The following is a 24,667-nucleotide window of genomic DNA, read 5'->3' as shown; positions in this document are numbered from 1 at the left end:
ATAACCCAGTGGGTTGTGTTTATTCATCAGTTTTAAGAGAAAGATGGGTTGTAAGATAATGAAAGCTCACATGTTTGAAATAAAATGCTTTATTTTCAATGTCCAATTAAATAAAAACTTGGAATTCATTACAAGTTAACCAGGTAAACGATGAAGTGTCTCTCAGGTACCAGGTTATGTTTGCTGGATTTTTGTGTGTTTCAAAAATAAATAAATCGTAGATCCCGTTTTGACTGAATGGATAGGCCTTCTTGGCCAGACAACTTCTATTTTTGTGCTTTACTTATTTACTTCTCTTACTCTTAAGGCAGTGACTGCACAATGTGTTCATAGCTACATATGAATACATATGTTCATAGCTATAAGAACTGGACAGAAAACCATGTAAAATAAAAAAAGCAGCAACAGTTCACAGACAAACCTCTAAAACTTCATTGTATTTTATTTTGGTATTGAGCTGCAATTTGCATACAACAACAATTATAAATAACCATCTTAAAACTAGTCTATTAGTGGATACAACCAGCCCGTAAAATCAAATGAATTAAAGACAAAATGATCTGTTTTGTGCAATAAATACATTCTGAGCATACGGACTCATTCATTTTATCCCGAGAAAGGACATGTAAAAGTAGTTGAAGCTTGACGGAGACGTCTCATGCCTCAGTATGGTTCTCTTCCGGCATGCGCTTCATGTAATTCATGTTCTGATAGAAGTAGTTGGGCCACATTATGATCTTCCTCCAGCGCCACGTCCTCCCCTGCCTTCTCTCCTCCCTCGACCTCTGGCTGGTTTATTGTCCTGGCGGGGTGGCTTTTTGTGTCGCTCTACTTTGATCCACCCTCCGTCACCGGCTTTGCCCCCCTCTTTTTCCTCACTGGGGCTTCCTGTCACAGACCATATACCCGGTATCAGCGGCGGGCGGCTCTGAGGTGTGACGCTGTAACTGTTTGATCGCGGCCTCCCCGGCTGCCGTGAGCCTTTTCCGCCCTTGTTGCTTCCTCTGTTGTTTGTCCACCAATGCCCCCTCCCCTGCCCGCCTCCCACTGCTAACGCCTTGCCGAAGTAGCTGTTCCTCCGTTGGTCGTTCATCCCTCCGGCGCTGCGCGGGCGCTCACGCTCTAACGTGCTTTCTGACGTAGTGCTGGACGGACTGCTGCCCTTAGACCCGAGGGTTAGTGGTGACAGTTTGGCCGACAGGCTGCCGGTCGGCGATGAGCAGCGAGAGTCGGTCCAGGGAGAGGAGCGCAGGTGGTTTGGAGAGCGGCGCAAGGCGGCGGCGTAGGAAAATGCTTGGCTTTCATGCACAGAGAGGAACTGAGGCAGAGTTTGGGCCTCAGACCTGTTCAGATGAGTCGTCTTGTGGTTTGACTTCTGCGTCATCATGTGTTTGTGCCGCACGTTGTTCATCCACGCAGGATCAAAATCTTAAATAAACAATATGCAATGCACTTTGAATATCTTGATTACTCAAAACAAGAGTATTACTTTAAAGATGCCTTTTAAGAGAAGCAACTTACTACAGTTTGTTCTATCTCTGGGGTCCGCCACAACTGGAGTCGTTTCGATGACCAGCTCCACGTTTTTGATCTCATCTTGTCCACCGCTGTGGGTCCACACCAACATGCAGCTGTGTCTGGTCGACTTTGGTGACTTCACGTCGTTCTAATATGTCAAGAGCGAAAAGAGCACAACGGAAATAGATATTTAAATAAAGATTTTAACCGTCACACAGGATTCGAGGTTCATAAATTTGCTGTGCTGGAATGACTCGCCTCATAATTGACGGTGTAGTCTATTTTCTGGTTCTGCTCCAATCCAACGATCCATTTATCCATCAGGAATGGTGGCTGCAAGAATAACATACAAAAAGTTAAACATTTGATAACTGCAGGGACAGTACATTCATCGTGCAGGCTAATTTACAATGCTTTGCAAAAGTCTTCATGCCCCTCGGCGTGTTTTTCTTAAATTGAGGAATTTCAATCTTGTGAAGAGGTTTAAAGCAGGACTACATCATAAAACAATATCCCAAGCTTCAGCATTTTATGGAGCACCGTTCAATCCACCACATGTAAATGAAAACAGGACGACACTTTGGCAATCTACCAAGAAATGTCAGTCCAGCTAATCTAACAAGCCTGGCAAAAAGAGAATTAACTGAAGAAGCAAAACCTATGGTAACTCTGGAGTAGCATCAGAGGTCTTCCGCTCAGGTTGATGTACTGTAAACTTGTCAAAGTCATAAGAAGTCCAATTAGGAGTTTGCCACAAGCCATGTGCGACACAGCAAATCTGTGGAACAAATCTAAGTTTTCCCATTACATGCAAAACGCTGTTTTCTATAAAAAAAAAAAACATTTATCAACTCATGCAGAAGTCATTTCATAGTTACGAGCCCAGCTCCCTTTTGTGTAAACCCGGAGGATCGCTGTGACCTAGAAGACTGAGGAACCTGACTGACATCGTTCAGGTAAAAATATTTAGCAATTCTAAAAACAAGGGAGAAAAGGAAAAAAACAAACGATTTTCTGCCAACACCTTAGTCATCCGCAGAACTTCCACACCCGGTCTGTTGGCGTTAAAGATGACATCTTTGATGTAGGTTACGGCAACCTCATCTCCATCAAGCTCCATGTACATTTTCCATTTGCAGTCCTGGAAAGAAAAGAGGTAACGGCGGGATAATGTACCTCTGCTTCACACGCATGACAAAGTTTCTAATTACACCATTATGTTGGGGAAGAAATGACTTCTTCTTGAACATAAATCAACAGCACAACCTACAGGTAGTTAACTGTAGCGGCAGTTTATGGCTTGTGAAGCCTCATGCACACGGTGAGACACAGCAAACTTTTAAATTCACAAAGAAGAGGTTTTTAAAAATGCAATTTGATTAAAAGGTTTTAGAGAAGATTTCAGTCTTTCTCTAAATGATGATTACAAATTATTAAATAAATTCAAATTAAGAAGAACACTGGATTTTTGGAAGAAGCCAGCAATAATTGTCCATCACAGGTTGATTTCTTACAGCGAGGAGTTTTTTTTGTTTTGTTTGTTTGTTTCCCATGAACTGCTGCAGCCTGCGTACATCCAACTCCCTGGCACAAATCAGTGCAGTCTCTTTCTGCATGCTGAGTGCTGACATTGCAGTAATGAATCCTCCTATCCTAAAGAGGTGGCCGCGGAGCCACAGGTCACCGCTTAGCCGTGCTGGGTTCACGGCTCGGGCCATTTCATTGTGTCGAGATCACAGAGAGAGACATCAGAGGAGTGGCGCTAACACACTCGTCTGAGGAGCCTTCGACCTCTCCTTCATCGTCCCTGGGGGCTGGAAGCGGCTCAAAGCGCGAGCTTCGGCAAGCCTCTGGCTCAGAGACACGCCAGTGGCCCCCGCGTTGGCCCCGGCGTCGGCCCTGGACGGTCGCACCGGGGGCTTCCCAGGTCCGCACTAGTCTAATCACTCCAGCAGAAACAATGTCTGGTAATGATGCCTAGGACCCAAGTGCGTCTAATGACAACTCATACATAATTCAGCACCTTTCACTTGGCTGCACGGTGATATCCTCATTAGTAGGGGACCCTCAGTGGCTGTCAGATGGTGGCCGCACAATCGCAGGCTCTCATTTTGTCTTTGAGAAGTGCAGCTGCTTCCATGACATCGCCAGCAAAGAGGGGCAAAGGGAAAAAAAAAAAAATGCAGCGCGGGTTTGTTTTATTTAGTGCAAAAAAACCTTCCAGTTTGTAAAAACAAGGCTGACACGGAACCTGACACCAGGCAGGGGAAAATAATTAGCTCTCATTTTCTCAGCCTCCTGTTTCCTTCTCCCTGCTGTGTTTTCTACCCACTAAACCACCACATGTCAGAAGAAATGGGAGGCAATTAGCAGGCTCGTTTCAGCCCCGCCGAACACACTGAAAGAGGACTATTTATGATGGGACAATGAACAGCTGAAAGATTAAATAACGTTTGCCTTTTAAAGGAAAATGACTTCTGGCTAAATGGGCTATTTTTGATTAAATTCAAACAGCAAGTGAAGAGCGGCCGCTTTCTCCACAGTTTCACACCCCAACAAAGGGGCTGTGAGCCAGTCGAGGTGGATGCGGTACAAGGCTGAGAGTGAAATGTTTATTTGTCTGGTTTAATACATGTCTAGTGATGCCCTCAATGGCCAGTTTAACAGGCCGCCGTCATGCATCTTCAGAACAAACAGCTCCAGCAGCAAGCGGGCCGAGGAAAGTATCCATTATTATTGCCCAAATGTTCAAAGTCAACTCAGCGTCTCTGTGTGGTATTCATTAATTGTTGGTTTCACAGAACCAATAAGGAGCCGCATCAGACGCTCACAGCTGCAGAACATGTTGAAGTCAATGTGTCTCTGTGCAAACTTACAGATTTCCCTGTTCCTGCTTTCCAGTGGTACCCAAACACCAGCTCCAGATTGACGGTTTTACTCTGTTCCACCTCCTTTTCCAGCTCATCCTTACAGGGTGAAAAAAATACAACAAACCCAAATATGAGCAGAAAATAGAGATGTACCAAAATAAAAAAATCAATCAGTCAGTCAGTCAGTCAGTCAGTCAGTCAGTCAGTCAGTCAGTCAGTCAGTCAGTCAGTCAGTCAGTCAGTCAATCAATGACTGGCTAGTAAGAAACTCAAAAACATTAATTCAGCATAACCAGTAAGTCATAAATAACCACAAAGCTCTATCTGTTCGATGTAAAATAAGTATTCAATTTGGAAGATGTTACGGAGAATAAATGACTCAAAGCTAACTATTTCGGTCACCGTTCTGTTTAATCTGAAGACAACAAATTTTCAGCTTCATTCTGTTATGTAACACCCTGGATTTGGAAATGTTGGCAGCGTTTTGGAAAGCTCAGTTTTAAGGTAAGCCTCTACATTCATGGCTGTTTTCGTAATGCTAGCTGGCATTAGGCTAACGCTGAATAATTGGATGCAACTCAATTTCATAATACATGAAATTAACCATCTTTTTAGACTATGATGTAATTTCATCAGATTAAGTACTAGAAAATTTAGTTCATAATTTCTTATTTCCTCCTCTTTTGCCATTGTTGCTCTTAATAATGGGCATTTGCCAAATAACAACTTAACTTTTGCTCTTGAAAAGTTTGATGCAGTCAGTTCTTACAGATCATCCATAAACACAACTGGCTAATATCGGTGCTGTCAAGTTAAGGTTTTCAAAAAACAGGAGATTTTGATCAGCGCACCTCTCACTGAAAGCAAACAACACTTGTCAATGGAAAAGAAGAAACTCCATACCTTCAGCAGTGGTGGGAAGTGGAGAAACCCGAGGTAATCATTAGTTAACTTTTCAATCTCTGCCTGTTAGGAGGACAATCTTTTTCACTTTACAGTAATGACACAAAGGAGTAGGCTTTGAACCTATGCTTTATAGGTTATCAGGTTGTAATGAGCGCCTTGCCTTAAGGTGCATGACGTGACCTTTGGACTTGACTCCCATGTCCTTCATGTCGCTCTCTGTGAGCAGCAGCAACCTCTTCCCGGTGATGTGGTTTTCTTTGAATAGGTTGGCGTAAAGCTGCATGTCACACGTTCCATCTCCTGACACAGACAAACAATAAGTTAAGAGCTTAGAGTCTGAAATACCCGCACTGATACTAATAAGGTGTGAGAAAGGAACAAACCTGCACCAAATAAGTGCTGCATCCAGAAATACTGTAAAGGTAAAACAGGAACTGCATTAGTTTTAGTTGTTAAATGAAAAAATAGTTGCAAAAAACAGTGACACTGACCACATGCTCCTCTGTCCATGTGTATATGTCGAGGGTTGGCAGCAACTGCAGAGAAACACAGATTGAAAGATTATAGCAAAGGATTGTGTGTGCAAATAAACATCAGGTGTGTCTACAATATAAGAAAATGTCCAAATGGATTATGGTGATTTTTTTATAGCAATTTTACCATTTATTTTACTAGGAGAACTCTGCTTATGCGATTTAAAAACTTGTCGCTAATATTGAAGTGCACAAGATTTATCTTCTTATTTACAGAATTAATATATTGAAAATTATTTTTACACTATTTTGAATGTAAAATTTCTCTAAAATAATAAAATAAATAAAATAGACCCCTTTCCTTTGTTTTGAGCCGAGGTCAGTCAGATAAAGAAAGAAAAAAAAAAAAGAAACAGCTTGAACTTTTCTTACCCAAGTAAGAAAGTGCGTCTCAACAACTGCACTCCACCACATCCAGAACAAATTGGCCAATCTTAATGTCAGCAAAATGTCACTTCATCATAAAAGCCTGGACTTCTCTAAGCAGCCGGCTCACGCGGCTGTTTCTGCACAGCATGGCACTATACATCCTGAACACAAGGCCCGCAGGACATGACATCCATAATGTCCGCAGGTGGAGGGTTTTAAACATACCTGATCATTCCTACTTGATTCTTGCAGTTCTTAGAGAGAGTGGATCATAATATATCTAAATCAAATTAGTGAATTATTTGTGAGGCATTGTAAAAGCACTCACGAAGGCATGGCTTTTGCATTCAGCCTCTTTATCCCGAGATCCTAAGAAGGTTGAAAGTGAACACCGGATCACGAGAGACTCACTGGAGTGTTGGACTGTTCGATGAGTTTGCGCTCCCACATCTTCAGGCGGCGCTCCCGCTCCTTCAGCTCCTGCTCCTTGGTGCTGAGGTCCCTCTCCAACTTCTTCAGCCGCTCAAGAGTAGCTTCAATCTCACACCTTCAGCACAACAACAAACATCAGCTTTTAGAGGTTGGGCTCATCGAGATGTTTCCCCCATCAGCAGACATGTGTCTGCACTGCACACTTTAACATAGAAATCATCTTCCAGAGATTTGGCAGCAAACATTTTTAATCTGCAACAACGAAGAAACTGGAAAGAAGGAAGGGAGCAAGGAAGGGCAGAAGGATCGACACAGTGATGAAAAGAAAGAGGAGACGATAAATAGCAGAAAGGGAGGTACGAAGAACACACAGGCAAGAATGAAGGAGACTAGGAAGAAAGAAAGGACAGAGGCAAGCAGGTGAGGAACAAAGGAAGGACACGAGAACGTAAACAATCAAGGTAAATTCACCAGTGAGCAGCAGAGCTAATGTAAGAGTTTTAATTAAGACCCTTCTGTTGAATTTTCTTGAATTATTGCGTAGAGTTAAAATAGAGAAACAAACAAAAAGATCCTAAAAATTCCACTCTTTACTTCACACATTACATTTTCTGGGTTTCTATATGCAATTGGGGATGCTACAATGGCATGAAAATATATTTTTTAAAAAGTTAAAAAAATGATAATTTAATGTTCCAATTAGCACTGAGGAGAATACTCTCTACATTTTAGCAGCAGGGACTCATTTGTGTCTTTTCTAAACATAATCTTTCTTTTGTTTTTTTAGGATGTTACTGCACTTCCGATCCAGTTGCATTGTGGAGATAAAAGCTGAATCTTCATTTTGTTTCGTTGTGAATGTTGAGCAACAGCTTCACTAGTGCCTTCTTTGAATAAAACTACCTCTTTATTTGCTTAGTAATACATTTTGCCTTTATTGTTGATGGTGTTCAAAACTGTTTCTACTAGAATTGCGGATGTGTCCTGTCGATGTTGGCAGAAAGACACTGATAACACACCTGTCAGACAGGGAACTCAATTGATGTGTTGAGCTATCCCAGAAAGAATCGTGAATTAAACCAGAGCAAAGCTCTGCTGGAAACCCATTAGTCCTTGGAAATACCCAGTGCATTATGCTCTACTCACGTTGGATAACTTTATTCTTGTCCAGCAGGTGGAGCTGCACAAGCTTCTCACATGGCAATGATAAGCAAATATTCTCCAGGCAGGAAGGGCAAACCTTGCTTTTCCTGTTCTTTCAGCTCTGAAGCTCTGAAGCTTCCCACTAGAAATAACCCTGTGTGTTAAACCATGTTACACCTTCCAGAGTGATGAACCCTTTTTTTTTTAACCTTTTAAAGTTGTGTGGATAAATACTATTTAAGGCTTTCTGGATGTCTTTCAAAAAATGTTTTTTTTTTTTTTGGGGGGGGGGGATTTTGGTTAATTTTACAATTATGTGTGTTTAAAAAATGGAAAATTGCAAGAATGGAGTAAAAAAGAAGGCTTTAAAACTTTACCAGATGAACAGCATGGGAAAGATGTGTTGTAGACAAAATTAACTATTACCGGACAAAATCTGAAGGGGATTTTATTAAAACTTTTTTTAGCAAACAATTCTTTGGGAATCACCTTTTTGGAGATAAAATCCAGATTTATGTTTCAAAAAGTGTTTTACCTGATGCTTCCCATAGATTTAAAAGCAGAAATGGGAAGAGATTATGTTTTTGTGACAAACTGTTGGTAAGTAAAGTTCCTTTTTTTTTTTTTTCAAAATTGGCATTGTTAAACCTATATGTGTTGAAACAATGACAATGACTCTTCATTTGAATTTATTTAAGAGGTAGTAGCTAAATGGCTTAATAAATAATAAAAAAAAACCATTCATCTGAAAATGGTCTAGCCAAAATAATTCACAGGTAAAACAAAATTTTATTTGGATTTGTGTTTTCTGTGGCTCTGAAGGATATCCTTAAGCTCATTGTTAAAAGCTGCACACTGCAATGAACATCAAAAATGAACTTGAGGGAAACGAGACATGCACAGAGATGCAAAACTGAAATTCCTAGTACGGAGCTCAGGGAACATATTCGGCTGTGAATGGCTAAAAACTTGGGACCTTTTCTGAAAATGCTTAGAACTGCCTGTTTTGTAGTTGAAGCACCAAAATATGCATTCATGCACACAGTGGAAACCATCTTGGCTTTACCGCAGAAGCCAATATCGATGGCCTTCCTAATCTATGTTCTCTAAGGTCCACCCAGTCAGCACCAAGGAACATAGCGTGACAAAATACATCCGCTTCCCAAAATATGCAAATATGTGCAGGTTCACTGTCACTGGACCCAGATGATAGCTAGGTGAGAATGCAAAAGGTATACTGATTTTGAAAAACGATGAAAGTAACGCAATAAGAACTAGCAGCTAGCTTTGATAACACCCAGTCTTTGCCTTCTGTGTAGAAGATGTTGCTGACTTTTTCAGTCGAGTATTTAAAAATGAGATCAAACAAAGCATGGTGTTGTTAGAAGTTATCTAAAAAGAAATTATGTTTTCTCAACATGTCGAGAGATGATTAGTTTATTAGCACAGCGAGAAAAAGAGGTAGACTTTCAATAGATAACAGGAAGGCTGAATACAGAATGCAGAAATGCAGAATGTTCAAAACATCAACTCCATAATAATTTTCAGTTTGTTTTAAAATATTAGCAAAAGCCTATTCTTACAGTAAATCTCCACAAACGCTTTATGCTGTCACCTCTGCTCCTACCAGGAACCTACATAAGGACACTAATTCCTAGAAGGTTGGAAAAAATAATAAAAAGAAAGAAACAAAATAAAATTTGGCAAAGATCCAATCGAAACGTTGAAACTTCAGAATCATCTGCAAAATGTTGATCGACATATCTCTATATATACATATTTTATTCAGCTAAGTAATATTCATTTAAAGCCCAATGAGTGAAAGCAAGATATGCATGATTATGCTGTCTTCTTAAATACAAAATCATTAGAAAAATGACATAAAAGCAGTAACTCTCTTCAGTCCAGCCAACACAGAACCTCTTTATCGTCCTCGCCGGAGCTCCCTCCTGCTCTCATCAGGCACAAGTCTCTTCCTTTATGCCACCATCCAGCAAACTTTCTGTGCAACACATTCTCGCTTTCTGCTTTCCAAATCTGAAATTCCCTCCACCTGCAGATGGCTGCCTGGACACGGTGCAACCAGCACAACTTCTCAGATGAAAAACGCAAAAACTCCTCAGCGAACAGACGAGGCCCGCAGAGAGGCAGACAGAGAATAAAGTGACAGCTGAGCCTCAGGCTGTGCTGAACATCACCAAACATCCAGCTGCTCATACAGGCCAATTAAACACTTCTACTTGAAAAAGATGGTGATTATTTTTAGGGTCTTATGGGTAAAGAGAGGAAGTATATCCAGATGGATCATTCTTTGGGGGTTTTCATGTCTTTATGTCGCTATCAGTGTAATTATTAAGGATCTATATGCACGATCTCAAGCTCTTTTTTATGCCTGGCGGCCCCCATCAGCTACATTTCCACATCATTCTTAGCAAACAGTTGCGCATTATCTTAGGCTGAGGCAGTATACTGGCAAGAGAAAAGCGTCATAAATGCATTTACGGGCTGAGCAGAAGAGCTGATCACATTACCTCCATTCAGCCTTGTTGTGAAGGAAAGAGTTGCACTGTTCAGGAAGTCGGCTGTCTTTAGCCATAGACTCCAATGTGCACAGGATCTGCTTGAACATCGGCCTTTCCTGCATGAGTATATAAATGTACATATATTTATTCTGACTCCCAGCAAAACACACATTCTGCATGTGTTTGAATTGGACTGCGAATGCGACTCACTTTTGGCTCTGCAGTCCAGCACTTCCTCATGAGCTCTGCAAAGCTTTCCGGACAGCAGCTCGGGATGGTTAGCCTCTGAAATAGCCACAGGACAGAGTAACTTTACTCAGAGTGTCTATTACTTTGACTTAAAACATTAAATCAGAGAATTAAGACTGCTTTCTTCATGCTCAGTAGTACAATTAAAATGGCCATATTATGTATTTTCCAGGCACATAGTGCATGGTGCAATTTTAGAGCACAATTAAGTAAACAAGTTATGTTCAGTTTTTATAAAAATGCTACATATATCAAACAAAAAAGAAATTTTACTCTGCAATTTATTGCTTTGAAATTGTCCTCTGTCTCTTTAAGAAGCTTCTAGTGTTTTTGACACTCCACCTCCAACAATTTGTCACAACAATGGTTCTATTACAGCCGTTCTTAAGAGCGTTGGACTTAGAAGTAGTTTGTATGATGAGCCCAGCAGATGCTCAGTTCCACCAGGTGTTTGCTAATTGCTGCTGCCGCTAGTCTGGAGGAGCAGAGTGGGGAAGGCTTGAGGGAGGGGTTTTCTGTGAGGTGGAAGCTCCAGGGAGGAGGTTTGTGGAAATAGGCATCCACAAGAGATCCAGCATTTGTTGCAGGTCAGTGGGCGTGGCTGTATTTGTTTCTCTGGCACTAACCAAAGAAACTGATCTCACAAGTCAATACAGTTTAGATCAAGAGATCAAGACTGCAGACAGGATATTTCTTCCTCTCTATTTCCAAACTAGTAGTCCATGATAAACTCTGCTTTGTGGGTTGAGACCCCTGAGATCTTGGAGAACTCAGTTTGTCTTCAACAGTAGAGATAAAGGGCTGCAGAATCTCATCTTGGTATCTTTGAAGTGAGATTGCGTCCAACAATAACAAGGCTGGTTATCCAGTAAAGACCATCACACTGTCTCCACCACAAACGGCTTGGCATTGACTGAGAAGTATTGGCAAATAAACAGTTTTACTAGTAGAGCTATCATTACATAGAACCGTTGTTACAACAACAAACAAAATCAACACTTTTACACTAAGTGTTTATGTATTAATTCATGATAAAAAAAAAAAGCAAATAAAGAACCTAAAGCTCACAGGGTAAGAAATGTATGTCTGTATAAAAGCACATAATAAAATACCTCATTTTTCTCCACCACCAGCCAGGCTACTTGCAGGCCTTCGAGGCCTTTAAAGGGTATTTCACGGGTTAGCATTTCCCAAAGCACCTGCCAACGAAGGTTAGGTAAAAGAGTCAGGAAAGAAAGTAATAATGCACACACATGTACAGTCATTACATCTATACATGCAAATAAATGTATTTATGCTAACAGCGCATTGTGTTCCACTCAGGATTTCTAAAGGTTAAAGATTTAAACAGTGTAGGTCCAGAATGTGGGGGGTCTGGCGAGATGTCATATGTCCTTTTCCTGACCCTAATCATGTACAAGTCCTGGATTCAGGGAGGTTTAAGCCTGGTCATCCCCTCTGCACACCTAATTATTTGTTGTTCTAGAGCAGGTTGAGCTCTGGGTGGTTCTGACCACACCAGTGTACCAGCTGGTCCAGATTCTGTCTGTATGCAGGTTAATTACTGTCCCAGATCAGCCCCGTGGCGATAGCAGCATCTGCAAAACTGAGATGTTTCAAGTCCGCTGAGGTGTCAAGTCCATTGTGTAATCCTGTAATTTCAAATGCTGCCTCACTTGTATCACTACAGAAGCATTTGAACAGCAGTAATATTGGTCTGTTTTCCTGAGGCAATAAAATGCTGTATTTACCTTTTCTGATGATAACGTGTCTGTTCATTTCTAAGTTAATGGTTATTAGGTTATTTAAGGCGCTATGTAATTTTAGTTATTTAAAGATAATGTCACTTTGTACTTAAAATGTTATTAAAACTTTGTGATTCAAAGGGATTTCACAGCCGATTTGACCAAGAGTGGGCAGTAATAGTTGATATGTTTAGGGTGATTTCTTTTTACCACATAGGATCAGGTTGGTTTAGATCATTTTCCTCCCTTAATAAATAAAACAACGATTTTAAAAATCTATTTTGTACTTACTCATATTGTTTATGTTTGATAATTACATTTAATTGGTGATCTAAAGCATCATCTCAAGTGTGGGAAAAAAAAAGGAGCAAAAACCAGAAGTAAATCCGGAAAGAGGCAATTACTTTTTTATGGCACTGGTACAATATATGAGTATGAGTGAAGGGATTTGTTTGAAAATGTAATCTACATACTGAGGGGACATTTCTACTGAATACTGGATCGTATTTGCACTTACTGTGCAAATTACTGTGCAAATTAAGAGTGACTAAATAAGAGTCTAAATTAAACGTTATTTTTTTCCTGTCCTGCAGAAAGTTTCACGTTCTCCAATAGAAAGTTTAAAAGTGTAACTGAGAAAAGACTCATTTTATGTTTACTCCCAAACACCCCAAGGAGCTTTTAAGACCAATGGAAAAAACACCAAATTTCTAAGAAGTTGTTCTTCTGCAAAGGTCACAACTCCTATTTTTGACCACCCACGAAGAAAAAAAAAATGTATAAAGAGTGCCTGGCAGCCAAGAGAGAGACTAAAGTGCATTTTTGTGCAAATGTATTTACCGTATTAAAATTTTCCACAAGTTTGATTCCTCTTTGCTGGAAGAAAAAGCCTGTCACTCAAGTCTTCACTTTAGAAACAAAGTAGAGTCCAGATTCTTCAGCTCGGGCTTTTATCTTCACAGTTCTCATCAATCACTCTTAAGACCTTTCACTTTGCATCAGATTGCCACTTAATTGCATCGGCTTATTTGTAGGACAAATCAATCAATCAAGAGGAAGAAAACTACAAGTATTTACAGGAACTCTGTTAATCTCTGAATTAAAAACTCAGATTTAGGAATGATGTCACATTTGATCAAACTGCGATGGAAAACTAGTGAAATTTGTTAATTGATGTGATCAATCTGCACCCAGAACCAAGCAGAAAACTGCAAAACGGCTGAAACACTGCGTTCCTTTAAATCTAGACTAAAAATCCAACTCGTTAGAGTTGCTTTTGAAAGAAACATAAATTAAACACCACAAACATTTTGATGTGTAATGATGGCAAAATGTAATATTCACTGGTTTTCTCAATTGATGACAAAAAAAACAACAAAAAAAACACACAAATTTGCAGGTTTTATTAGTTAGTTGCGTTACTATTGTGGATATTAGGGACTCAGCATCAGTAGTTTTCTGACGTCAGAATGTGATTATTTCAAGGTTTAACAGGCGTTAATCTTGTGTGCAAGATTTGTACAAAATCAACAGGCATTAATCTTCATCTTAAAGAAAGTGGTATAAACAAATATGCACATTTTGAACCTGAAAAGTGGAAACATATCAACTTTACACCAGTATGTTTTATTAACTCACCACACCGTATGAGAAGGTGTCGCATGTCTCTGACACAGGGAGGCTCTGGATAACCTCCGGAGCCATCCAGGGAAACGTTCCCACTAAGGACATGTGCGTGGTGTGGGACAAGAACTTAGATGCCCCAAAATCACATATCTGAGTTAACAAAAACAAAACGATTAGAACTGCTTAGTGATATTTAACATATAATAATTGCATCGTATTACAAAATATGATGAACTTCAATTTTTTCACACAATTTAGGTCACAATAAAAATAAAACAAATAGGAACAATCTTGAATTATTAAAGCAACTGTAATCAACAGTAGATAAACAGCTTATGCCTCAGACACTCATCAGCGAGCCATAACCTTGATTCTTCCAGCTACCAGATAACTAATCATAGAAAAGCCTAAACTCAATCTCGAAAACCCTGAACTGAAATGATAGTAGTAATTTTTGTTTTACATAATTAAATGTGATTCAATCTGCCCGGTAAGTTATACGGGCCGCACTTCCAGTGACTAGTTATAAATGTAAAGTTAGTCACTGCCCTCTTGTGTTCAAGCTGCAAATAAATACAAATACTTGTATTTTCCTGCTCTAAAACTTAGATAAAACACGACTCAAATTTTGTAAAATATCACATTTTAATGTTTGTATTATTATCATTATTATTATTATTATTATTAAGACAAAAAAAAGAAGCACAAGGAACCTAACGACTTACCTTGAGAACTTTGTCTGCGCTCAAAACAACTGAGAAAAAAGAAAAGCAAACACATAAAAAAAAACGTCTCTAAGTCATAAGAGATGTAAATGTTGTGGACTTGGTTTAATTCATGTGTAGATATGAAATCCGTTACCATTCCTGGATTTCAGGTCTCTGTGGATCACCTTAATCGGGGCCTCTGAATGTAAATAATGCATTCCTACAAAAGAGGAGAGGAGTGAGACATCAGCGGAAACTCGCTTTGCATGAATTGCTTCTTGTCCCTAAACACAAGCTGCAGGTACCAGCAGGAGCTGCGAAATGCCCAAAAGTGAAAATGTTTAAAATAAAAATGCTTTCTAGCATTCAGCAAGTTTTCCTGCTGAATGCTAGAAAAACTAAACAACTGTGTTGTTGTTTAGTAAAACTAAACAACTGTGTTGTTTAGTTTCACAACTAAACAACTCAGTTAATGGCAAATCAAACATCATATCTGATTGTATCACTTTAAGATGAATTTAAAGAATCAGTTACACTTCTTCTTCTTCTTCATTCATAAAATCATAAAAGTCATGTTTTGTCCCTTGATAAGATTTATATGTAATGCTTTATGTTAGACTTAAGTAAATAGAATAATTTATGACTTTTTATGACTGTGTGTGTGTTTTAGTGGGTTATTCTGTTATTTAAACCATGTGGGTGGATTTGGATGAGTCATTTGCTTCAGGTTGCATTACTAATCACAGACGAAGATACGCCATTTAAAACAAACCGGTGACGTCTGACTGGTTTCCAATTTATTTGTTACTTTTTATGAGTCAGCACAATACATAATTACCCAGTAAGAAGGTTTCTAATCCATCTCAAAACTAAATACATGTCCAGACTCAGATTTCTGAACAGTTTTTAAGACATCCCGGACAATTGAGTGCAACACATTTACCCTGAAAATGCACACTCGATAGTCAGATAGTCAGATTATCTGATAATAAATAGTCGGATAATAATAATAAATACAATAATAATAAATAACAGCTGGTCTGTTCATCCCAGAAATTATGACATAGCAAAAGTCAGAAGTCGGCGTCTGATTTGATAGCGTGATGTTTGGGGCCAATTCAGAGTTTTTTGGTATCAGCTGCTTTTTAAATCCTGTCATGTTTTAACTTGAATTAAATCTGGACAAAATTCTACAATATATTTTTTATATCTTTATACTCATAGTCAGAGATAAATAACAGTCTCAAGTCTTTTTGCAGTTTCTCACAGGTTTTATTCCATAATGTTCCTATATTTAGCTCCAACCATCTTTCCATCAACTGTGACCACCAGATTCCCTGACTGTGCAGAAAAAAAGCAACCCCACAACATGATGCTGCCACCACTGTGCGGTGTGTTCAGGGTGATGTACGGTATTAGTTTACCACATAGGGCAGAATGTTTAGTTTTGGTTTCATCTAAACAGAGCAATATTGCTTCATAACTTTGCCCTACTTTCAACATCTCCACAACTTTTTTCCTCACTGATCTGCACACCACACATTTCCGTTTTTATTTGTAAAACATTTGAAAACTGTCAAATAATATGTGTAGTTGTAATGAGACAAAATGTTGACAAACTCTAGACGGACGAATACTTTTAAAGGCACTGAACTTGATGTCTTGTCATCACCTCCAGATGTGTGTTGAGAGAAAGAATACCTCCTTGTTCTTCTGTATTACAGTGAAAAATAAATAACTCATGTTTACCTTTAGCAATCTCTGCAGCCCAGCTCATGATCTGCCCCATGTCCATCTCCTCGCTCTCATCGCTCGACAGGTAGTCATAGAGGGAGCCACCGCTTGCATACTCTGAGGAAACATTTGGAAATGTGTCTTTGATAAGAGGAAAACACCAAGAACTCAAGTTTTCTGAGAATTGCTTAAAAACTGACCCCACATGACTGCCAGTTGACCGCAGCGTATAGCTCAACCATTGAACTTCCTGTTGCCCTTTGTCTCCTCTCGAGGTATTTGTCACTTTCTTACAATCCCGCAAAACACAAAGGAATAACCTCTCTGGCCTGTTTTCAAAGGCTTCACTTGCATACTTCTAATGAGCCATTAGCAGGATATAAAACTTGACAATCACACTGCGCTCTGCAAAATCTGCTTTGCAGAAGAAGAAAAAAAAAGAAAAAGAAAAAGCCCAAGACACTGGAAGAAAGGCTTTGATGAAGCTTCTGTATATCAAAGATATGTAGAGCAAGGGAACGTTTCATTTGTAGACAGGGGCTATTTAGGTGCTTCAATAAAGATAAACAAGCAGCAGCTAGAACAGCAGGAAGGCTCTGTTTGTGCATAATAACCAACGGTATCCTAACGCGGTACTGTAAACATGCAGAGGCACCAAGACAGGAGCCTAATTAACAATCATAAAACACAAAAAAAAAAAGACTCATTATTACAGCGCCCGACTTCGTGGGGCTTCTTTCTACTTTCACAGCAGAAGAAGAAGAAGGAGAAGAAGAAGAAGTGTGTCTCTAGATGTAAATACTTGTTCCTTACAAAATAACTTCCTTCTTTCGATTAAAGCTTCTGCACTTTGCACCTGAACAAGTTTGTCCACATTGCACAGATAAAAGTGACAGCTCAGTTGTAAAGCGTACTTTTCATTTGAGTTCAGAGAGATGAAAAAGGCTAAGTTAACGTACATTTAGTCGAGCGGGCAAACCCACCTTTACCCTCAAACAACAACTCAGCGAAACTCATCAAGTTTATATTGCTGCTAAGTGACAGCAGGTACGGATAAACTCCTGCAGGTCCCTGAGAGACTTCATAGAAAGAGGAAACTGTTTGTGTCAACATTCAGGAGCAATTTCCAGCAAGGTCGGTGAATGAGAACACGGCAAAGCAAACAAGTAAAGCTTTTTTTTTCTTTTTTCTGTTGATTGTGTTAATTAGATTTTGCCGTCATAAACTCATACCGCTTGCCTCGCCGCTGCTGGAGGGGAGCTCAGGACTTTCTCTAACTCTTCTGGGGGTTTTCCTTCACTGTAACCGGAAAAGCTCGCCAACACGGTATCTCGTAAAAGTAAGAGTCTGTGAAAGGTCCAGCAGGATCATCCATGTTAAGCATGGATGGTATGCAGCTCTTCTGGGAATAATAAATAGTTTTTCTTCTGCTGCTGTTCCAAGAAAAAGGACATTATTTCAAGACAAACATGTTTCACTTTTACTGGAAAACCATCGTTAACATTAGATGAATCATAATTTTAATTTAAAACTCTAAAATATACCCAAAGATTTATCAGCGTGTACATTTTGCTGCAATGGTTTGAGAAAGATTTATTCTTGTCATTTTTTTATGGCAGTTCTGTGAAAAAAAATTAGGATATTTTGCTTCCAGTTTCGTTTTTTACTTTATGCCGCTTAAATTGCATTTTACACAACTTCACACGCACACCCCTGTTAAAAAAAAACAGCATTTTGTTATGGAAAAAAATGACACAATTATAAATTATTTCAAAATATTTTCACTGTATAATAAGACATATATGTTGAACAATTCAAGTGATCATGAAGTTAATTCATATCAGTACTTCAACTCAAAAAGGAAAACTGGGTCCCAATCTCTTGAGTGGTCTTTGCTTTTAACCCCTGTAGCATGAATATATTTTTGTACCACACTTTTTTCTTCCACTCAACTTTCCTTGAAATTGACGCTTTGTTTAGCAGTGACATTTTCTGGCTTTTTCTTCTTGTGAAGAGTCTCAGTGACTGCTGGACAACAGTCAGGTCATCACTGTTATGTAGGTCATAACATAGCCTTTTATTGAAACCTTGTATTCCATGTATTATAAGCTATTATATTCAAAATGACCAGAAATAAACTATTTAAAAGTATCTATTTTTGTGAAACGGCTGAATTTCAAATTTGAATTATGAGAACAATAACGTTATGGTTACACTGCCAAATAATTTATTGGTGTAAACTCAAAGCCTTGATGAAAGGAGGTGAAAGGCCTTGCTCAGGATGTGGGTGCAACTCTTATAGCTTTCATTCACAGCATATTTCCTCAACAAAAGCCGATCTTTGTTCAAATATGGACAGGACATTAAAAATGTGGGAGGGGGCTCTGCTACGAAGAATGCAATCCTTTCTAAACTTCACAGATTTTTACGCGCTGAGTCACCAAACACAAACTGTTTGTTTTAGGTTATTTTCGTTGCACGTTGAGAAACCAGGTCCAGGCAGCAACTTTTTCTTGATGGCTCATTTTCACATCTTCTGTGGCTGCTGTCTGAACCGATGAGAAAATCAAACTGCTCAAGCCTACGCACGTTCACATCTGCTGCTGAGGCGTGAGGACACATCGTTCTCCAATCCCAAAAGATCCCTTAGGATCAAACCACATGATCTACATCAGACGCAGCAGATCACCAGCAAGTCAAATGAGGTTTCAGTAAAGTTGCAAATGAGTAATTCATTAAAGTATATCAATTCTAATAAGGGAGAAGAAGAGTTGTGAATCCTTTTTAACTGTTTGGTAGATTGTTTTATATCTCTTGGTGCAACCACTGTGCTTCTGTTCACTGGCTAAATAATCTTTTTACCTCAGTTCTTTGATTCTAATTATAGGACTTTTTTCTTGGCCTGACTTTCTTACGTTCTGTTTTATTTTGTTGTTGTCGATGATGTTATTTCCTGATAGAAGCCTATTATTGTGGTTTAGTATTCGTCGTCTGACTGGAATTTCTTTCCGTAACACTTCGCCAGAGCTGCAGAGGAGCCTTATCAGATTTCACAGAAATAAAAGACCAATGACATGCATTGCGATGAATTCAGACAGTTTGAGCAACGTTTAGCTCAAACTGCTGTTAAATAAAACAAAGCTAACTGAGATCAATAATGCTTCTAAATCCATCAATGAGGCACAACAGGCCTGCAGTAATCACCTCTATATCGTCAATGACGTCAGCTACAGGAAGAACAGCTGAAGCGTCGTCTAAAACCAAAGAAAGGGTTTTTTGAACCGTGGTGAAGTAAAATAAACTGTGTGGACAGTTTTGCCACCATTATCTTCCAGTAAGTTGAGTGCAGACGATGCAAAGCTCTTCAAGGCTGGCCAGTCCGTGAAGAAAACCAAGAAAGTCGTATTAAGTATTTTACAAAAGTGTTTAAAGAAATATAAAGAAAGTTTCAGAGTCAATACCAACATTCAACTTTGGTGCAAACATGCAAACTATTGTTGCTGCCTTTTAATTTCTCATTTTATTTATGATTGCATGATTCAATAAATCTTTGAACCATATTTATTACTTTAAGAAGGATTTTAACCCGTACTTTGTGGTTTAAACAACTGCTTTACTTTTTTTGCCCTTTACATTACTGGCCCTGAACCAAAGGAAGTAAATAATACTGTCAGGCACACAGAAAGGCTGTATGATCATTTGCACTAAACATGATTAAGTTTTTCTTTGTTTGTTTATTATTGCTTTTAAAGAAATGTATCCAAGACTCAGCTCTTTTTTTATGTATTTTCGTAACTTTGTAGTGTTTGATTTCTCTATTGGAGGAGGATTGATGTTTAAGCTCACCAGTGACGATTCCATAGTTGGGAGCCTCGACAATCGCACCAAAAAACTGGATGATGTTCCGGTGGCTGAGGACACTGAGGATTTCTGCCTGAGGAAGAAGAACAAGAGATAAAAAATAACTTCAAAGATGAAAGTAGGTTAAATTGCTTTTGACTTGGTCTGAATAAAAACAGCTACCTTTAAGAATCAAACACGTGAATTGCTTACATTTTGCCTGCAGGACTATTTGCAGACATATTTTGACAAGAAAATGTGTTTAAAAGTGGAAAAAAAACAAAAAACAAAAAAACATTTTAAAAATTATCCTAAAAAAAATAACTTTTAATTGCCTGTGAATGTATATTCCATCCTCAATTGATTAAAAGTGTAGCATATATAAAGAACTACTCATGTCTAATTTTTGCCCAGAAAAGCTTGCGTCTGGTGGTTTCTTGAATGAACAGAAACCTGACAGAATGAGTTCATTTAATTGTTATCACAGTCTATAATTAAGGGAACAATTGGTTCAATGTGAAAGGATTACATTATCATTTTCACTGAACAATCATCTCTTTAGCAGCTGAGTGAAGTTGAATGGATATCTGTGATCTCTTACAGTTTCATGAAAGAAACAATGGGCAATATTCAAACGCTCAAAGGCCAACACGCGTAAAACAATTTGCCCTGAAAAGATTTCAAAGATAAATCTTTTTTTTTTTTGTCCTCAAGAGAACTAGGGTGTGCTTTCAAAGAAATTTCAGGAGCAGTCCCTGCAGTAATTGGGCCAAACACTTTCTTTCCTTTGGCAATAAATGTTTCTTCTTGCAGCACATTTCTCAGAGTGGGCGAGCATAATGACCATGAGTGATGGGTAAAGAAGTCACCACATCCAGCTAAATGGGGTAGTAATTAAAATGATTACCACACTGACAATTAAAAAGTATATAAAAGCGGCCCCCGGGGAATTACGTCTCCTACCTCGTTCTCAATCTTTAGCAGTTTCTTCACTGCTACCTCTTTGTCCTGGGAGATCCACCTGGCCCGGTACACGCTCCCGAAGCTGCCGCCGCCGCAGTTCTCGTAGAAGACGATGTCATCGAACTGGATGTGCACGAAGGACGCTCTGGGAGACGACATCTCATAATGACGCTCGGCTCCAACTCAGCTTCACGACAAGCGGTTGAGTCCAACCGACAGCTGCGTGAAATAAACAGACACATTTAGTTTTGATCAAACTCAGCGAAAACGAAAAGGCTGCTTCTCCGCTTGTATAAGGATGCTGGAGGTGATGCGGCTACAGACAGACTTTTCCTTTTTATTTCTTTTTTTGTTGTTGTTGTTTGGCTCAAGCACGGATTGTGATTATAAACCAATGCAAAGGCAGGGAGGGATCCTCATATTCTCTTTATCTTGCCAAGCCAAGAATGAGACAGCTCTGCTCATGTTGAGGCCAAACATGATTTGTAAACCCATGTTGGGAGCTGCCACGGCAGAATCCACAGATTGATTTTCACCTCCCTTGTTTGTCTGCAACAGCATAAAAGCATCTTGTACAAAAAAAATAATAATAATTCCATCATTACAGGAAATTGTAGCTCTGTTATTGTTCCTGGGCTTCCCCATTTAACGGCGGAGCAATTACAGCTCTTAAAAGGCTGTTACCTTGGTCTTCATTGGGATTACTATCCATCACAGTGGGAAATGTCTCCATTGTCACAGAGGGGAGTCGCCGCTTTCTGCTGATTTACTTGTATTCATGCTATACTTAGCTTCAAAGCAATTTGCTCAGTAGCCCAGTTCCCCACCCTCCAGTATTGTCCGACCACTCAAGAAGCCAGGGTTACTGGGATATGGTGGCACTCCTCCGGTCGTTGCTGCAGGTTTCTCACCTGACAGCAAACACCGCTTCAATGTGCAATCACATCCGATGGCCTAATATCAAATCCAGAACCAGCCTGAGGCATAAGCAAACTAAGCTGGTTAGCTTAGAGCCTCTGGGACAAAAGAGGCTCTAAAATATGCTTGACTTATCAGCAGAAATACAGATATAAAGATATTGTACTGAAAGGTTTTATTAAAAATAAGCCTAATTTTGAACTTGATTACAATTTTTCTGTACATCGGGTTTAAAAGAAACATTTAAAAGAACCAACAAACACATTACTTGTCATCAAACTAAATCAAACATCAGTTGCTTAAAAGTTATGTTAACAGATAAAATACAGTGGCTACACATTTTCATGTTTGATTTATGTTAAATAATTAGCAGCTAAATATGTTTTTCTACTTTCTGACTCACCTGAAAAAGGAAAGATGTCAACAACAACAAAAATTCAAACACAAATTTTTAAAAACAGCTCCAATTCTGCACAGCTGAGAGTCAACAAATACTGTAAAATCCCATGTTTATAGTCCTAGCTCATCAAAATAGTTTTTCATTATGAAAGCATAACGTGAGCCACATCAAAAGATATTCAAAAAAGTGGTGAAAAAAGCTTTAATTTACTGGTATGTGTATGATTCGCCAGGAAAAAACAAAGGAACTTTTACTGTAATATGTTCAGATTTATCTACAGATGTCCGACTGTCATCCTGAGCGAACAGATGGCATACATGAAAATGAAATACCTTTCCTTTCTAGTTTCTTAGAGTTTTTGCACATCCTCTGACTTTATGACCAGCTGAATTATAAACTGATTTTTAATGAACCGTATAACATAAGTTCGAACCAGATAAAATGTAACTCTAACTAAAAATCCATTTTCTGTATGGTTGCATTAATTCGTTCTAATATTTTTTTTTGTAAATAGTAAAGTTAATTTTATTTATATAGCACATTTTCAGCAACAAGACAATACAAAGTGCTTTACAAAAGTTAAAAGGAAATACAAACAAAATAACAAACCAAAGGAAAGAGCAAAAGAAGAAAAATAATCTAATGTTGATCTAAAGTATGTATGTAACTAGGTGCTCCTGTTGCTAAGTATCTTCTGGTCTAATTCCATTTCTGGGTTGGAAGAACAGGAGTCTAAAAAGTAGTCTCGATCCAAAAGTGTCTCTGCATCTAGATAGTGAGTACTCTACAGTTTCTGAAAAAATAAGCTAAAAAGTGACTAATCTAATTCCTTTTCTGTGTTAAAAGTGAGTACTCCACAGTTTCTAAATAACTGATAACAATCTAATGATGAGTAGCTAAATTATAAGTTTGTTCTAAGTCCTTTTCTGGATTAGAAATGAGTAGTCACAGTTTCTAACAAGTAGTAGTATAAAAAGTAACTAAGTAGTGACTGCTCCTGTATTTCTGGATTCTAAGTTTGTTGTAATTCTAATTCCGTTTCTGGGCTGTAGCAGTATGAGTCTCTCTGCATAAAAGTTATCTAGGAAGTATAATGTTGATCTAAATCGTGCGTAGTCCACAATTTCTGATATTACTAATGAACTAAAATAATCTAAAATAAGAAATGGGACCTGTTTGTCCTGTAACATCCCTTTAGATGACATTTGTCATTAATCCACTTCAACATTAACTGAAGTGGATTACTTTTTACAGCAACAACTTCCTCACTGAAGAGTGGTCTAAAGACACCTGTTGGTGCTCATGTACGGTGTGTTCACTAATCTGCATCTGGATAATTGATGACCAGTTCGGGCCCACCAGACGTAAAATTGGGCCCACCAGACGTAAAATTGCGTGATTCTGGTCACCATCTCATCTCTCAATGTATGTCCAAATTTAAAACCAATTTAATAATATCTGCTGGTTGTGTCTGTGTTGATAATCAGTTAAAGCTCACCATAACTATGGATACATTTTAATAAATAACGGACAATTCTCTGCCTTTTTTGTTTGTTTGTTTTTTTACTGAAAACCCAGTGAACACATATTTGTCCACGCAATTTATTCATCGACTTAGTTATAACTCAGACTGTCACGTCACTAAAGTGGTGTTGTAGCAAAAGCCGTTCTATAATATCAATTCAATAGTTGGGCCCAGGTCAAAAATCACATGCAGACTTTACTGTATATGATAAATGGATAATTGCTGTTTACAACATATACAGGCTAGTACTGAATTGCAAATAGTAGATATTACGCAGCAGCTCAACTCCTATACGCCCTAAGAAATGCATCTTACTACAACTTGTCCGTCTCCACATGGCAGCAGAAACTCTTCCAGCCTGTAAATTTGCCTTCTTTTCCCACTCAAGGGGGAAGGAGGGGAAAGTCACAGGCTGGGAAGTTGTTAGAAACTTTACATACCAACATTCAGAGTTCGGCGTGAAGCCTCGCAGCAGCGGCTCGACTCGGTTCTCCTGGTCGCGCCGGGCACGAAACAAACTTAAAGGAATACAACTGGCAGTTCCGGAGAAATCACGTGTGACGATCTTTCATTTCTGATTTCCTTTTCCCTACCCCAGTAGTTTGACTGGTTGCGCAACTCTGGGGACGCGGCTATTTCAGCAGAATAACCCATTTTCCCAGCGACC

At 38.9% G+C, this 24,667-nt stretch overlaps 1 protein-coding gene across 1 annotated transcript; it reads right to left on the bottom strand.

The window, feature by feature from the left end:
* Positions 1–411: 411 nt before the first annotated feature.
* map3k20a (mitogen-activated protein kinase kinase kinase 20a) lies at positions 412–24,667 on the bottom strand. The gene is made up of 20 exons (XM_007546480.2): positions 24,441–24,667; positions 21,158–21,376; positions 20,201–20,288; positions 16,370–16,471; positions 14,775–14,840; positions 14,639–14,667; positions 13,926–14,063; positions 11,655–11,741; positions 10,504–10,578; positions 10,303–10,409; positions 6,608–6,743; positions 5,786–5,830; positions 5,678–5,708; positions 5,455–5,594; positions 5,292–5,354; positions 4,395–4,484; positions 2,543–2,659; positions 1,777–1,851; positions 1,522–1,666; positions 412–1,428 (listed from the first exon to the last, which is right to left on the bottom strand). The coding sequence occupies exons 2-20, from the start codon at positions 21,314–21,316 to the stop codon at positions 731–733; spliced, it is 2,391 nt and encodes a 796-aa protein (XP_007546542.1). The 5' UTR covers positions 21,317–21,376; positions 24,441–24,667; the 3' UTR covers positions 412–730.

The sequence above is a fragment of the Poecilia formosa genome, unplaced genomic scaffold (genome assembly GCF_000485575.1).
Source record: "Poecilia formosa unplaced genomic scaffold, Poecilia_formosa-5.1.2 Scaffold16, whole genome shotgun sequence".
Classification (NCBI taxonomy): domain Eukaryota; kingdom Metazoa; phylum Chordata; class Actinopteri; order Cyprinodontiformes; family Poeciliidae; genus Poecilia; species Poecilia formosa.
Note: the sequence above shows the minus strand (reverse complement) of the source record. Positions and strands in the feature narration are given on the sequence as shown.